We start from the raw sequence: 16,024 nt of genomic DNA, 5'->3' as shown, positions 1-16,024 counted from the left end.
GCCTCTCCACCTGAAAAAAGCCAGTACTGTATTATAAATAGTATTAGTATAGTATTAATGAAAAAAAAACAAAAAAAAACAGACTTACCACGAGTAGGCTAACGTTAACGTTATCCAGTATCCTCCTGATATAGCGACGATGACTAATGATAAATATCATTCGTCTGTACTATTCCTTCTATAAGAAATCATCTCAACAATATAGTGTAGCAGCAAATAAATACAGATATAAACTTAATATCACTCAAATGAAATAGAAAGCTGCGATTACAGACGCTCACATCCACACATAAACACACCACTGACGTCTTCACTTCCAGGTCACGAAGCTGTCAATCAAAAACTCAGTAACCAATGAGAACACACTGCTACTAGCCCCGCCCCCACGACAGAAATGTGTCAGAACGGCGAACGAAAACTCTGGGAGCGTAAACGAAAACTTCAGAAGCGTAAATGAAAACGTACTCGGTTACTAACGTAACCTCGGTTCTCTCTAGAAGAGGGAACGAGTACTGCGTTCGTAGAACGCTGCGGGAAAAGTCTCTTTTCACGAAATACTGAAGCAAAATTATCCTTAATTTTCATATTTGTAAAACGCATTGCGGCAGTGCACAGCCATGGCGAGACGGCTCGCTCACTCATTGGCTGTTCTGCGGCAACTGCATGAGCCTATCGAGCGAGGGCTGATGCAACATCAGACCAATGAGAGCGCTTCGCGCGCTCCTCGTCACATCCCGCCGAAACGGGTGTGGCCATCCCCTATAAAAGGAGCTCGAGTAGGCTGATTCAACTGGTTTTCATCGCCGAAGCGAACCAGAGCGAACCGCGCGCACGGCAGGGAACGCAGTACTCGTTCCCTCTTCTAGAGAGAACCGAGGTTACGTTAGTAACCGAGTACGTTCTCTTACGAGAGTTCTCTCGTACTGCGTTCGTAGAACGCTGCGGGAACCACTTGTAAGACGCCGTGCGTGCTGGGATGAGAAAACACCGACCACTGGAAGCTAGTCCAGGTATACAGTGCATAATCACCCGGTAGACTTCGGAGAGTCTGGAGGGGGGGGGGGGGGACAACCACCCTCAGATAGCTGCGTCCTAAGACGCGATATAACATCACATAGGCAGGGGGAGGCCTGGCTAATGTGGGAAATGTGGGTCTTACGTAATTTCGCCCAAATGGATGCGCCCTTAAGCGGGATACAACGTCACATAGGCAGGGAGAGCCTGGCTGATGTGGGAAATGTGGGACTTACACACTTTCGCCCAAATAGGTGCGTTCTAGACGCGATATAACATCACATAGGCAGGAGGGAGCCTGGCTAATGTGGGAAAAACATGGGTCTTACACAATTCTGCCCAGAAAACTTCGGCGGCGCTGTGCGTCTACGATATCAGTGCCGTGTTTAGACAGCTGACTCGAATACACCGAAAATACTTGGCTTGCAAGTGCGGTGAAGTCTCCGGTGGCGTTGTGCGCCTGCGAAATCAGTGTCCTGGTTAGACAGCTGATTCGGCTAAACCGAAAACAACCTGGCCTGCAAGGCGGGAACTTCTAGGTTGTAGAACCTTATGAATGTAGACGGCGAGGCCCAGCCCGCCGCCGTACATATTTCCTGTAAGGAAATCCCGCTAGACCAGGCCCACGATGAGGCAACGCCTCTCGTGGAATGCGCTCTAATGCCCAAGGGGCACTGAAGGCCCTTGGTGGTATAAGCCATTGTTATGGCGTCAACCACCCACCTGGACAGGCTCTGTTTCGAAACAGCCGTTCCCTTGGAACGTCCACTGAACGAGACAAAGAGCTGCTCCGTCTGTCTGAAGGCAGCGGAGCGGGACACATAAGCTCTTAAAGCCCTAACGGGGCAAAGACAGCTCGAGTCCCCTTCCTCGTTTGATCCCGGCAGGGCAGACAGGGAAATAACCTGAGCCCTAAACGGAGTGTTGAGGGATTTCGGCACGTAGCCGTGCCTAGGTTTGAGTATGACTTTGGAGTCATTGGGCCCAAACTCCAAGCACGTTGGACTCACAGAGAGCGCGTGCAGATCGCCTATGCGCTTCACCGAAGCGAGGGCCATCAAAAACACCGTTTTGAAAGACAGATGTTTGAGGCTGACAGATTGGATAGGCTCAAAGGGGGGACCTTTCATGGCTGCCAAGACCGTAGAAAGGTCCCACACCGGGACTGAGGGAGGTCTGGGGGGATTCAGCCTCCTAGCTCCCCTGAGGAAGCGGATGACTAAATCGTTCCTTCCCAGTGACTGGCCTGGCGTTGCTGTCGAGCACGCTGCGATAGCCGCCACATAGACTTTGAGCGTGGAAGGGGATCTGCCCTTGTCCAACAGCTCTTGTAGGAAGGAGAGAACCTCCGTCACCTCACAATCGAGGGGTGACAGGCCCCGAGCTGTACACCAGCTGGAGAAAACCGACCACTTCGAGGCATAAAGCCGCCTGGTGGAAGGCGCTCTAGCCTGAGTGATGGTGTTCAACACTCCATCCGTGAGACTAACGGGTAACCGTTGAGCGTCCACGCATGAAGGGACCACAGCTCTGGGTGTGGGTGCCAAATCGAGCCCCTGGCCTGCGAGAGGAGATCTCTCCTCAATGGCACTGGCCATGGAGCGGAGTCTGCTAACTGCATCAGGACTGGAAACCAGGCTTGGTTGTCCCAGAACGGTGCTATAAGCAGTACTGGGCATTTCACTTCCCTGACTCGCTCCAGCACCTGAGGTAGGAGGGAGACTGGGGGAAACGCGTATAGCGGGCAGTGCGGCCACTTGTGGGACAGTGCGCTGTCGTTCTTCGAAAAGAACACGGGGCAATGAGCGTTTTCTGGGGACGCGAATAGGTCCACCTCCGCCCTGCCGAATCTCTGCCACAACAGCCGGACTGTTTGTGGGTGTAGAGACCATTCGCCCGTGGGAACGTTGTTCCTGGACAGCCTGTCTGGACCCAGGTTGAGTGTCCCGGGCACATGCACCGCTCTCAGCGAGCGCAGGTTGCGCTGAGCCCATATTAGGAGGCGCTCGGCCAGCCTGAAAAGGGAACTGGATCCGAGACCGCCCTGGCGATTTATGTAGGACACCACGGCCGTGTTGTCCGAGCGGACTACGACGTGTTGGTCCTTGATGTGGGGACAAAAGCGCGTCAGCGCGTTGTGAACTGCTAGCATTTCCAGGCAGTTGATATGATGGAGCTTTTCTCGTTCTGACCAAAGGCCAAAGAACGGCCTGCCCTCGAGCAGCGCTCCCCATCCCGAGGTGGATGCGTCCGTAGACACCACTTTCACTCTCGAGGAAGTCCCCAGGCTTACACCTGAACGGTACCAATCGCCCGCCGCCCATGGTCTCAGGGCTGCTGCGCAGTCTTGATCGACTTTGAGGCGCAATCGGCTGAGTGCCCACGCTCCGCGTGGCACTCGCGCTTTCAACCAGAACTGCAGAGGGCGCATGCGAAGCAGGCCCAGCTGGAGAACTGATGATGCTGAGGCCATGAGGCCCAGCATCCTCTGAAACCGTTTGAGCGGGATAATCGCACCGCAGCGGAAGGACCTCGCTGCGTGCTGTATGCGCAGTGCGCGCTGTTGCGACAGCTGCGCCGTCATAGAACGAGAGTCCAGAACGATGCCCAGAAACGATATAGTTTGGCTGGGGTTCAGGGAGCTCTTCGTCCAATTGATCGTGATACCAAGATTCTCGAGGTGATCGAGTAACATGGTTCTGTGCTCCACGAGCTGAGATCGTGATTGAGCTATGATCAGCCAGTCGTCCAAATAGTTCAGCACTCGCATGCCCCTGAGTCTGAGGGGAGCGAGCGCTGCGTCCATGCACTTCGTAAATGTACGGGGTGCCAGGGACAAGCCGAATGGCAGGACTGTATACTGGTATGCCCGACCCTCGAAGGCGAATCTCAAGAATCGCCTGTGGCGTGACGCTATCTGTATCTGGAAATACGCGTCCTTTAGATCTATCGACATAAACCAGTCTTCTCGGCGAATGTGCGCGAGGATTTTGCTGGTCGTGAGCATTTTGAAACTGCGTTTCACTAAAGCTCTGTTTAGTCGTCTTAGATCTAGTATGGGTCTGATACCACCGTCCTTTTTGGGGACTAGGAAGTATCTGCTGTATAGCCCCCCTTCGCTTTGAGCTTGGGATACATGTTGTATCGCCCCTTTGCTCAACAGTTTTGATATTGCGGCGCGAAGTAGGTGTGCTACTTCTGAATTCACCGTAGTTTCGACGCGCGCTGTGAAGCGTGGAGGGCGTCGACAAAACTGTAGCGAGAAGCCTCTCTTTATAATGTCTAGCACCCAGTCCGAAACCCCTGGAAGCGCGGCCCATGCGTCTGCATGGCCGGCTAGGGGTTGGATGCGAAGCGCGCTCTGTTCGCTGTGCGACGGCGGCGCTTCGGGGGGCGCTAGCATAGGCGTTACGCCTGAGACATTTGAGGCGGGGAGCGCGCGTAATACAGCGGGCAAAACGCTCATCCTCGACCGCGCTACAGTGCTTATCTGAGCGAGGGAGGTCTGAGGAGGTCTCATGGGACTCATGCAGCCTACAAGTGAACGTGGGCGGGGACCGGGCACGTTTACTGCTTTGGCCGCGCTGTCTGCTTGAACAGAGCGGGCGCGCACAGGTCCCGTTTTTACAGGGAGCCTGTGGCTTGCCAGACATAGCGTTTGTGGGCACTGGGAAGTGGGCACTTTGACTATGTTTGGGGCGCGATCGAACTGCGTCGATCTTATGAGTACGGGCCCTGTGTGCAGGGCTGTGCTTGTGTGTAGGGATGGGCACAGAGAAGTGGGCATCAACACTACATTTATAGCACCATCGGCCATGGCCGGGACACCAGAAAATACACTCTTTTCGGGATTTATCTGGGTAGCCGTAAAAACGGCTTTTGTGTGCAGGCAAGCGGGCAGCTGTGCGGGCTTGTGCTCTGCTGAGAACGCTGAAGCAGTCGCAATTCCTGGGACGGAAACAGCGGTGCGCTTTGGTGAGGGCCCGGTCGCAACGGGGCTTACACACCTGCGCTTCCCTAGGCGTGCTAGGATTTCTTTGGGGCTTCCGGCTTCAACACAACCCTTGGTCGCGGCCCGCGGTGAGTGGGGCGGCGGCTAGTAGAGCGAGAGCGAGGGCGTGAGCTGCGCTGCTGTCGCTGTGAGGGGGCGGCCGAAGGCGGGGGCTGAGGCTGTGAGCTCCGAGGGGCCTGTTTCTCACGGCCCGCTGCAGAACTGGGGCGCTTCGGCAGGAAGTGCTTGAACGCCTGTGACGCTTTCTGGGCTTCGGAAAATCTCTCTACGAGCTCGGAGAGAGAAGATCCAAAGAGGCCAGCGGAGGATAGCGGGGCGTCGAGGAACGCGTTGCGCTCTGCATCAGCCATCTCCGTGAGCGTCAGCCACAAATGCCTCTCGGCTACGGTAGCGGAAGCCATACAGCGTCCCATGGCTTGTGCTGCAGCCTTGGTAGCGCGGAGGGAAAGATCCGACGCGCTTCTCAGGTCCGCGATGCAGATAGCTTCAGGTCCTATCTCGTCCAGTTTGCGGAGGAGATCGCCTTGAAAAACCTGAAGCGTGGCCATGGTGTGCAGAGCCGATGCCGCCTGCCCAGCGGCGGAGAAGATCCGCGCGAGCATCGACGACGTCATGCGGCAGGCTTTTGACGGCAGCGCTGGCTTAGTCCGCCGTCCAGCAGAGGGCGGGCAAAGGTGGGCTGCTATCGCCTGTTCCACCGGCGGCAGAGTGAGGTAGCCTCGGTCCTGAGCATTATCCAGGGAGGAAAATGCTGGGGATACAGACGAACGAGTTCGTGCAGAAAAGGGAGCGTTCCAGGCCTTCGCCACTTCTTCATGAAGCTCAGGAAGAAACGGAGCGGGCTTAGACACAGGAGAAGTGCGCTCACCAGGGAGGAAGCTACCATCAAGCCGGGTGCGCGAGGGGAGTTCCGGTGCAGACCACTCGAGGCCGAGGCTCGCCGCGGCCAACGCGAGTACTCGCATGAGCTCCCTCTCGATGCTAGCTCTAGCCGACGGCTTTCGGGCAGGAGGCGTGAGATCCGCAGAGCTCGCCCAGTCCTCACTGCCTGAAGCTAGCAGAGAGCAGGAATCCTTTTCGACCGACTCGACTTCAGAAACAACTTCCTCAGATGAAGCGGCGGCAGACTGCGGGCGCTGAGCATCAGGAAGTGCATCGGGGGAAGTCGGCGAAGCTGGCGGGCGAGCCGGCGAGCTTAGTCGGGAAGAGGTGGGTTCCGGGGCCCGCTGCGAGCGGCGCTTCTTACGGCGCGGCACCGCGGCGGGGGGCGCAGGCTCGGAGAACTGCGCCAGGCGAGTCCGCAGAGTCGCCATGGGCAAAAGCTCGCAGTGAGGGCAGCCGCCGTCAGCGAGCGCGAGCGCTGCGTGATCTTCGCCCAGACAGGAGACGCAAATAACGTGGCGGTCTCCCTCGGTGAGCGGGGCTCGGCACGAGCCACAGGATGGCATCTTGAAAAAGACGCGGCTCTTTTAGGGGTGAGTGTTCGTAACACTGCACACACACACACAGAACAGAGCAGATAAAGGATATGAAGCGCCGGAAAGCGCAGCAGGTACGGCAGTAGAAGGCGGCGAAGGCCAGCGGCTTCAAGGGCTCGTCCCGCTGAAAAGCTTGCCTCGACGACGCTTGCTTCTCCGTGATCCAGCGATGCGTGAGCTTCGCTGAAGAGATGAAAATCAGTTGAATCAGCCTACTCGAGCTCCTTTTATAGGGGATGGCCACACCCGTTTCGGCGGGATGTGACGAGGAGCGCGCGAAGCGCTCTCATTGGTCTGATGTTGCATCAGCCCTCGCTCGATAGGCTCATGCAGTTGCCGCAGAACAGCCAATGAGTGAGCGAGCCGTCTCGCCATGGCTGTGCACTGCCGCAATGCGTTTTACAAATATGAAAATTAAGGATAATTTTGCTTCAGTATTTCGTGAAAAGAGACTTTTCCCGCAGCGTTCTACGAACGCAGTACGAGAGAACTCTCGTAAGAGAACTCTGGAAGCGCATTTGTAAGTTCAGATCAGCGATTGAAATATGAGAAATAGTTAGCAAAACATGCAGTGTATTAAAAATGAAGTAAAAAAATTTGCCTGCGATTTAATCTTTTTCAGTTTTAGAGATAATTTATTTAGTTTCAATTTATATTTTCATTAGTTTCTTGAAAAGCTACATTCATTATTATTGGCTCAAGAATAATTCCATAGTTTATCGTGGTGATATGCAATATCATTACAGCACCAAAGTAGAGTTAATATTAGGCAATTATTTCACAACCTTCATTATATAGACCATATATAGCCCCCTTTCAGCTGCGCTCATTGTCTTTTGACTTCCGGTCTGCATTTTCACAGTGATCTTGCGTATTTATGAATGAACGGCTCGTTTTAAAATTTTCCCGGTCTACTGACATTACCATGCTCATGATAACTTTCATTAACTCTACAATAAGTAAATCCACTTCTCCAGCTAATTACTCCTCGACAGCGATGCCATAGAAATATACAGAGCGACCGCAAAAACAGAAGTTCAAAGACAATATTCTAAAGATGCTGTGCGCTTGTTTCTCTGGCGCATAAGGTCTATACTCACCGAAAAATGACCAAGGTCTGGACCTCAATGGTGTGTATGGCTCTGCATGAGGGCTAAATATACAGACAAACTCTATTAAGCACACAATGAACTCCTGAACACAATGAACCACATTTGTCCCAGTGAGCAAACCAAAGGTGACATTGACACGAAAGAACCTTAAAGTGTCATGAAACCCCTGTTTTAGCTGGTCGTTCACATCTCAGAGCTGGAAAAGTCTGAGGAAATGTGTGTGTAAAGCTGTGGAAAAGTGGGAGTGTAGAGGGCGGGAAAAGGGGAGACAACAACCAATAAAACACAGACCTGCAACACACTCATTATACAGACACATGAATATTAAAATATGACTGCAGAGGGGAAAAAATAAATGGATCTGAAGACACCTTGAAAAATATAACCCTATATAACACACTCACAAGAACGAGGGAGAATTGCGTAAGAATGTTTAAGGCGAGACACTACAGGTGAATAGGGTAAATTTTTTAAATAATAGATATCACCATGAAACTTCCTCAGTTGATAACTTACACAAGTATATAAAAAAAATGTATTACAAGTTTTAGAAATTTGTATGTTTAATTATGCAAATTAATTAGGCATTATCTCATTACATGTGCACGATTTTGCATATATTTTCGGTAGATAGATCTGAACATATGATAAAGCCAGGTGCAAAATTCTTTTTTCATTTTGTTTACACAAGAAAAAAAAGATGAATTTCAGGATATATGCTTTCATTACCTAGGAAATCAAAATATCGACGATTTTCGTCATATTTTTTTATTATTAAAATGTCACATAAATCAGGCTAGGAATGATTTATTAACAAATCCCTCTGAAAATATCTTCTGAATACCGCTAAGTGTATAGCCGGAGAGTTTGGTGTACAGGCGCTACACAGGCTGAGATGTTTCTACTGGAGAATGACAAAAAAATCATTTTGAGAAAACGGCAGTTAAAGAGTTAAATAGCTCTGAATGAGATTTCGTCGTTAGCTTTAAATCCCCCTTTGGACATTCACGATTGGTTACTGATAGAAAGGAAATGCCCATATTTGGGTTACATAGCATTGTGCAGGAGACTCAGAGCTTTACAGCGATACCGGTCATGACAGACTTCAGTGAACAGACGGATCTCGGCGTGTCGTGTTGTAATGCTGACTTCCTGGTAAATTCGGGAGAAAATTACTGCCGCAAGTAAAAAAAATAAAAAAAATAAACATCTTAATGTATATTTTCAACATTTTCTTTATAGCAGCTTGAAAGAACACATATTGAAGGAGTAAACTAGCCCATCATCTCAAAACTGACCACTGCATGAAGAATCTGTGTGTTTGCCTGCCGTGTCTCGCCTTAAAAGATCTAATAATATTTTCATTACATTTATGAGCACTTTAGTCTCTGAGTCTGAACAAACGACACGCTTCAGTTTAACACAGAAATAATAAAGAAATAATACTTTTCAGCCCGGAAGAACCAAATTGCTCAGAAAAACACAAAAATAACAATAAATAACAAAAATAGAGTGCTTTTATTATTTTCAGTGATGTGCAGCCTGTACATATCTGTTCAAAAAATGTGTTTTAGGGGGTTTCATGACCCTTAAAAAATTATATGAAATGAATGTGTAAACTAACATACATAGATCAAGACAACCTTTGTATTCTTACAATGTTGGTGGTATATTTAAATGAACAATGTGTAGTCTTTCTCTGTGTTCCCTGAACCTGGATATCCCTGTTTATTTGTCAGCAAAATCTGCTGGATGAAGCTAAACACGTTAGTTGATCATCATAAACTTTTGTCTTTCTGTCTTCAGTCTGTATAGATGCAGTATTACAGAGAAACAGAGTCTCATCCTGACTTCAGCTCTGAAATCAAACCCGTCACACCTGAGAGAGCTGAACCTGAGCGTGAATAAACTAGGAGACTCTGGAGTGAAGCACTTATGTGCCGTACTGAAGGATTCACACTGTAAACTGGAGAGATTGAGGTCAGTCACATTCACAGACAAGAATCAAAATGCTTAAAATCACTTCAACAGTTTAAACTAAAACACTTTATACTCAATATCTCACAATGAGTCTGAGTTCACATTATATTTCTGTAAACATGTTCACTTTAGTATTTTGTGATCTGGTGAAATAAAGATAAAGATCTCTCTTCCTCTGTTTTATTTGCTGATGAAGATGATGTGATGTATTTGTATTTTCTCTGTATTTTCTGCTCTCTCTCTGCTAATGTAGGTTAAGTGACTGTGATCTGACAGATGAAGGTTGTTCTGATGTGACTTCAGCTCTGAAATCAAACCCGTCAGACCTGAGAGAGCTGAACCTGAGCGTGAATAAACTAGGAGACTCTGGAGTGAAAAACCTCAGTGATCTACTGATGAACCCACAATTCAAGCTGGAGAAACTAGAGTTAGTATCCTTATACTGTACAGCAATTACAGTGTGACTGAAGTTTATTTATTTGAAGACAGCAGGGCTTATGTTTCATTGTTTATAGCAGTGCACTTTCTGGGTTTCCCCTATTGCTCACATTTCTATGTGTTTTTTATCTAGTTAATAATTGTTTAATTTCCAGCATTTGATACAATGCACTGATTGTGTACATGCAGAAATCTGCCTTTTCAACAGAGAATAAAGAAGAGAGACGTCAAATAAATGGTTAAAAATGAAAGAGAAGAAACAGTATCTTCCAGCACACAGAACTAGTGTGACTGGGTTTCAGAACAGACTATTGGAAACTAAATGCTGCTGTAGCTCTTCAATAAGATGATCATCATAGATGTGAACTATTGTTATTTCTCTGTCTTCAGTCTGAGTGATTGCAGTATTACAGAGGAACAGAGTCTCATCCTGACTTCAGCTCTGAAATCAAACCCATCACACCTGAGAGAGCTGACCCTGAGCGTGAATAAACTAGGAAACACAGGAGTGAAGCACTTATGTGCCGTACTGAAGGATTCTCACTGTAAACTGGAGAGATTGAGGTCGGTCACATTCGCATACAATAATCAAAATGCTTAAAATCACTTCAACAATTAAACTACCACACTTTATACTCTATATCTCACAGTGAATCTGAGTTCACATTATATTTCTGCAAACATGTTCACTTTAGTATTTTGTGATCTGGTGAAATAAAGATGAAGATCTCTCTTCCTCTGTTTTATTTGCTGATGAAGATGATGTGACTTTACAGAATAAAGAGTTTTCTTTTCTTCTGTATTATTTTCTTCTCTCTCTGCTAATGTAGGTTAATATACTGTGATATGACAGATGAAGGTTGTTCTGATGTGACTTCAGCTCTGAAATCAAACCCGTCACACCTGAGAGAGCTGAACCTGAGCGAGAATAAACTCGGAGACTCTGGAGTGAAAAACCTCAGTGATCTACTGATGAACCCACAATTCAAGCTGGAGAAACTACAGTTAGTATCATTATACTGTACAGCAATTACAGTGTGACTGAAGTTTATTTATTTGAAGACAGCAGGGCTTATGTTTCATTGTTTATAGCAGTGCACTTTCTGGGTTTTCCCCATTGCTCACATTTCTATGTGTTTTTTATCTAGTTAATAATTGTTTAATTTCCAGCATTTGATACAATGTACTGATTGTGTACATGCAGAAATCTGCCTTTTCAACAGAGAATAAAGAAGAGAGACGTCAAATAAATGGTTAAAAATGAAAGAGAAGAAACAGTGTCTTCCAGCACACAGAACTAGTGTGACTGGGTTTCTGAACAGACTATTGGAAACTAAATGCTGCTGTAGCTCTTCAATAAGATGATCATCATAGATGTGAACTATTGTTATTTATCTGTCTTCAGTCTGTGGAGTTGCAGTATTACAGAGAAACAGACTCTCATCCTGACTTCAGCTCTGAAATCAAACCCGTCACACCTGAGAGAGCTGACCCTGAGCGTGAATAAACTAGGAAACACAGGAGTGAAGCACTTATGTGACGTACTGAAGGATTCACACTGTAAACTGGAGAGATTGAGGTCAGTCACATTCACAGACAAGAATCAAAATGCTTAAAATCACTTCAACAGTTTATACTAAAACACTTTATACTCAATATCTCACAGTGAGTCTGAGTTCACATTATATTTCTGCAAACATGTTCACTTTAGTATTTTGTGATCTGGTGAAATAAAGATGAAGATCTCTCTTCCTCTGTTTTATTTGCTGATGAAGATGATGTGACTTTACAGAATAAAGAGTTTTCTTTTCTTCTGTCTTATTTTCTTCTCTCTCTGCTAATGTAGTTTAAGCTCCTGTGATATGGCAGATGAAGGTTGTTCTGATGTGACTTCAGCTCTGAAATCAAACCCATCACACCTGAGAGAGCTGCACCTGAGCTGGAATAAACTAGGAAACACAGGAGTGAAGCTCTTATGTGCCGTACTGAAGGATTCACACTGTAAACTGGAGAGATTGAGGTCAGTCACATTCACAGACAAGAATCAAAATGCTTAAAATCACTTCAACAGTTTAATCTAAAACACTTTATACTCAATATCTCACAATGAGTCTGAGTTCACATTATATTTTTTAACCTACACATTCATGATTTGTTTGTAAGATAATCTCTCTTCCTCTGTTTGTGTCTTTCTAGTCTACGGGTCTGTGGCATTACAGATGTTTCTCCTTTAACTCAGTCTTTGACTAACTCAAAAGCACTGCAGTTTTTAAAAGAGCTTGATCTGAGAGACAATAAGATAGGAGACTCAAAGCAGCGGCTCAGAGACGTGATACGAGACTCAAACTGTGTCCTGAGGTGAGGAAACATCACTGAGATATTAAAGAGATCTTCATTTACCTCTGATATGTGAACAAACCTTTCAAACATTCGTGAAAGGAAATTATCATTAAGCTTTATTGCAACAAAGGGTTTGTGTGAGAACAAAATGTGAAGTTATTGAAATGTTTAACACAAAGGAGGAAAGAGAACAAAAGCTCACAGTCACAGCTTTATACATCAACACCTGCTTTATTAACTGTGTCAGTAGAAGTGAATCATTTCAGTGTGAAACAGACTTGGTCAGATTGTAGGAAAACGCTGCACTCCTGCTAAAATCAGTGCAGCTCCAGCTTCAGCTCACAGCGTCCAGCTCACATGAGAAATGTCTCTGTCTCTAGTGTGTTTTTACTGTGACAAGCAACACGTCACACTACTTTACACTTACTTTACTCTCAGTGATTTACTAAGAGCCTACAAACATGTTTAAACTAGAGGACAAACGGCTTTAACTAAAGGTTTGTGTTTGAACTCAAAACAACATTTGTATTTGCTCCCTGTGGTTTATTCCATACGCCGTACACTCATTAGTTTCTCCTTTACAGAGACTCAATAGGAGTCGCACCGACACACACACACACACACACACACACACACACACACACACACACACACACACACACACACACACACATACACACACACACACACACACACACACACACACACAAACATATGAACATGATTCAGGTTTTAAATCTATTATATTATAAAACACAAATATCTATGCAAGATCATGTGAAGTCAGTAATTAATCTGATTACAGGAGTTCAGTTTAACTTAAAAAAAACAGTAATTGAAATATAATAATTTTCACTTTGTTCCTCTGAACACTGATTGTTTTCTCTTCTGTTCCACTTTAGAGATGAAGGTCAATCACCAAATATCCCTGATAAAGATCGATCATCAAACTCTGATGGATGCGTTATATCATAGTGAGAAATGATCATGAGAGGAGCAGAAACCATCAGGAGATCCACAGAAGAGTCTCACTACTGTCTATGAGGAGAAATAAATGTGTAAATGTGTTTCATACAGGTGGAAGAGACTCAGACTCCACAATTAAATAAAGCAGCGTGTGTGTTAGCATGCATATTAGAAACATGTGATATTGAATGATTCATGTTGGTTTATTATTCAGCCAAATGATGGTTTAGTTGTAATTAAAGGTGGAACAGAGGAAGAAGCTCAGATGAGTGTCAGCAGAAATCTTCAGTCTCAGGCCTGCAAATATAATAATGTTTGGATTGAACTCATCTATAATTATGAAAATATTTCTAATCATGAACGTGATTGTCAAGTATAGCACATAAATGTTTATACACAGAATATCTTTATTGTTATTGTTTTATTGTATATGAAGTTAGTTATATATGTGTGTGTGTGTGTGTGTGTGTGTGTGTGTGTGTGTGTGTGTGTGTGTGTGTGTGTGTGTCTGTTGCTGATGCACAGATCTACAGTATATTGTCTTTGTTCTGTGGATGAAGTCTCTTCTCCTCTACAGAACGACTAAACATGTTTACCAGTTAACAGCATTTGTGTGTGTTTCACTCGCTCCTCAGATAGCAGACGGATGTGGGCCACTTCAGGCACTGATGCGGCACTGCAGGCCTTCTTATGGCCCGAATGACTAATCTGGGTGTAAACCCTCATCGTAAGGCCTTCATTCTGACCCATACAATGTATTGTTGGCTATTGACTTGTGACTGGTTTTGTGATCCAGGGTCACATGTTGCAGCAAATTTGGCCCAGTTATCTTACAGTTTTTCTCACACAAATACTGGTACTTGAGACACAATGACCACAACATGTAACTCATTTACCAACCCCCTGAACCAATTCTGCTAAACTACAAGCACAATTCCTGCTTTACACTCAAATTGCAGGTCTAAAACACACCTTTTTCAAAACACTACGCACAATTCTCTGCTTTTGGCACAATTTTCATGCAGAAAATCAATTGTTTTCACAAGGAACACACTGCCATTCAAATACGCACACTGACTCATCACATGGGCAAACACCCGTCACACAGTTTTACAATTCGCAATCAGAGCTTTAGCATGAAAGCGCAACAGGTGAGCTCTTCAATGAGCAATGGATGCCAACACTGGATTTTTTTTTTTTTTACTGTAACTGTATACAGTCAATTCTTCTGTTGTTTTGTATGTAGACCACTGTATGTCCAACTTTGTGTTAGTTGGGATGTACACTGTGTATATTGTTTTTGTGGGAAAAATAAAATATATTTGTTACCTTGTATTTGTGTGTTCTGAGTATAAAAACAATATTCTCAAATATTTTACAACACACTTATGTATGTACTGTCTGTAGTAAGTGTAACACTGAACAAAAAAAGGCCTAAGTCATTATGATGAATGGAGAAGAAGTGTTTTGCATTCATCATAGTGTTTTACATTGAGCACACCAGTGTTCAACTGGTTCTTATAAATGTCTATTCATATGATGGTTTGTGTGTGTCATTTGAAAACAAAATACCATTTTGAGAAGAAATAACATTGTTTTGAATGTAAAGTTTCATTTTGCAGGATGTTACGACCCTTCATGGTTTTAAAGTCTAGGAAGGTAGAAGGGGAACATTGTCACCCGTCAACAATATTTACTATTAGAACACTGGAAAATGAGTGAAATCAGGAAGCAGCAGAGCGTTTGAACACATTTATTATGTGCAACTGGTCAAATGATCTCTCTCTATAAATAAACATATATATAGATAAATAAAGAAACAATTAAAGTTTTTTAGAATCAAAAGCAAATCAAACAAACCAGCAAATTATATTATCCCAGACCTGGGAGGGGAAAAGGGAATAACTGGACAGTGCCAACTCAAAGAAAAGAATAAAACAAAATAATCTTTCTATACCATTAAGATAAGAAGAATTGGACGGCAAAACAGCGAGATCTCACATGACCAGTGTTAAGCACATTAACAGAGCTTGATAAATTCTCAACAAAAAACAAGAAAAACCAAAGCAAGCTTAACAGAAAAGAAATGCCAAGCGCACAAAGTCAAGTTCACAAACAAAAAGGCCGCCGCCGTCTAGTGTGTTCATGACTCCTTTTATAGTTCCCGGGTTTCCGGTAACCATATGACTGGATCTCGCTTACAGACGTCAGCACGCCAAACCCCTCCTCTCAGACGGTTGACAGCCAATCAGGCGACCGATCAGCACATCACCTGGGAAAGAGAAAATAAACGGACAGCGGCAGAGACAATACAAAAAAAAAAAAACTGGAAACTCCAAAGTCGCACCGCTTGGTGTCACATAATATCGTAACACAGGAGAATTGAGGGGATTTGCCCATTGTGTGTGTGTGTTTTTGGATTTGTGTGTAGCGTTCTGAGAATATGAGGCATGCTTTCAGAAAATGTGCGTAAACAATCGAGAAAAACTGTAAAACATATCTGGGCCAGTTTTGGCAAAGATGAGGGACAGCAATCACTGTGAATCTGAATGTGAACCTAAAGTGGCCCACACATGACAAAGCAAATATGGCCCGATTACATTGCAAAATAATTTGGACAACATTTGTCAAATCAATGACACAGTCAGCACTGGCTAACCAGGGTGTAAGCCTTATGGCACAGT

At 45.4% G+C, this 16,024-nt stretch overlaps 1 protein-coding gene across 3 annotated transcripts in view; it reads left to right on the top strand.

Moving 5' to 3' along the window:
• LOC308695869 (NACHT, LRR and PYD domains-containing protein 3-like) overlaps positions 1 to 14,668 on the top strand; it is a gene marked incomplete at its 3' end in the record, with an annotated part of 41,748 nt that extends 27,080 nt beyond the window's left edge. The window contains exons 10-18 of one of the 3 annotated variants that reach the window (XR_014030742.1): positions 9,423 to 9,596; positions 9,850 to 10,023; positions 10,425 to 10,598; positions 10,865 to 11,038; positions 11,440 to 11,613; positions 11,881 to 12,054; positions 12,231 to 12,392; positions 13,277 to 13,432; positions 13,976 to 14,668. Coding sequence is in view for 1 of the 3 variants with exons in the window: in XM_081374122.1 (XP_081230248.1) it covers positions 9,423 to 9,596; positions 9,850 to 10,023; positions 10,425 to 10,598; positions 10,865 to 11,038; positions 11,440 to 11,613; positions 11,881 to 12,054; positions 12,231 to 12,392; positions 13,277 to 13,349 (1,279 nt within the window). Of the gene's footprint in view, positions 1 to 9,422; positions 9,597 to 9,849; positions 10,024 to 10,424; positions 10,599 to 10,864; positions 11,039 to 11,439; positions 11,614 to 11,880; positions 12,055 to 12,230; positions 12,393 to 13,276 lie in introns of all 3 variants that reach the window. The other 2 variants (XR_014030743.1, XM_081374122.1) reach the window with 2 other exon arrangements.
• Between the last annotated feature and the right edge of the window lie 1,356 nt (positions 14,669 to 16,024).

This window comes from Scardinius erythrophthalmus (assembly GCF_964197995.2).
Source record: "Scardinius erythrophthalmus genome assembly, chromosome: 9".
In the NCBI taxonomy this organism is placed as follows: Eukaryota; Metazoa; Chordata; class Actinopteri; order Cypriniformes; family Leuciscidae; genus Scardinius; species Scardinius erythrophthalmus.
This window is presented reverse-complemented; position numbering and strand designations above follow the sequence as displayed.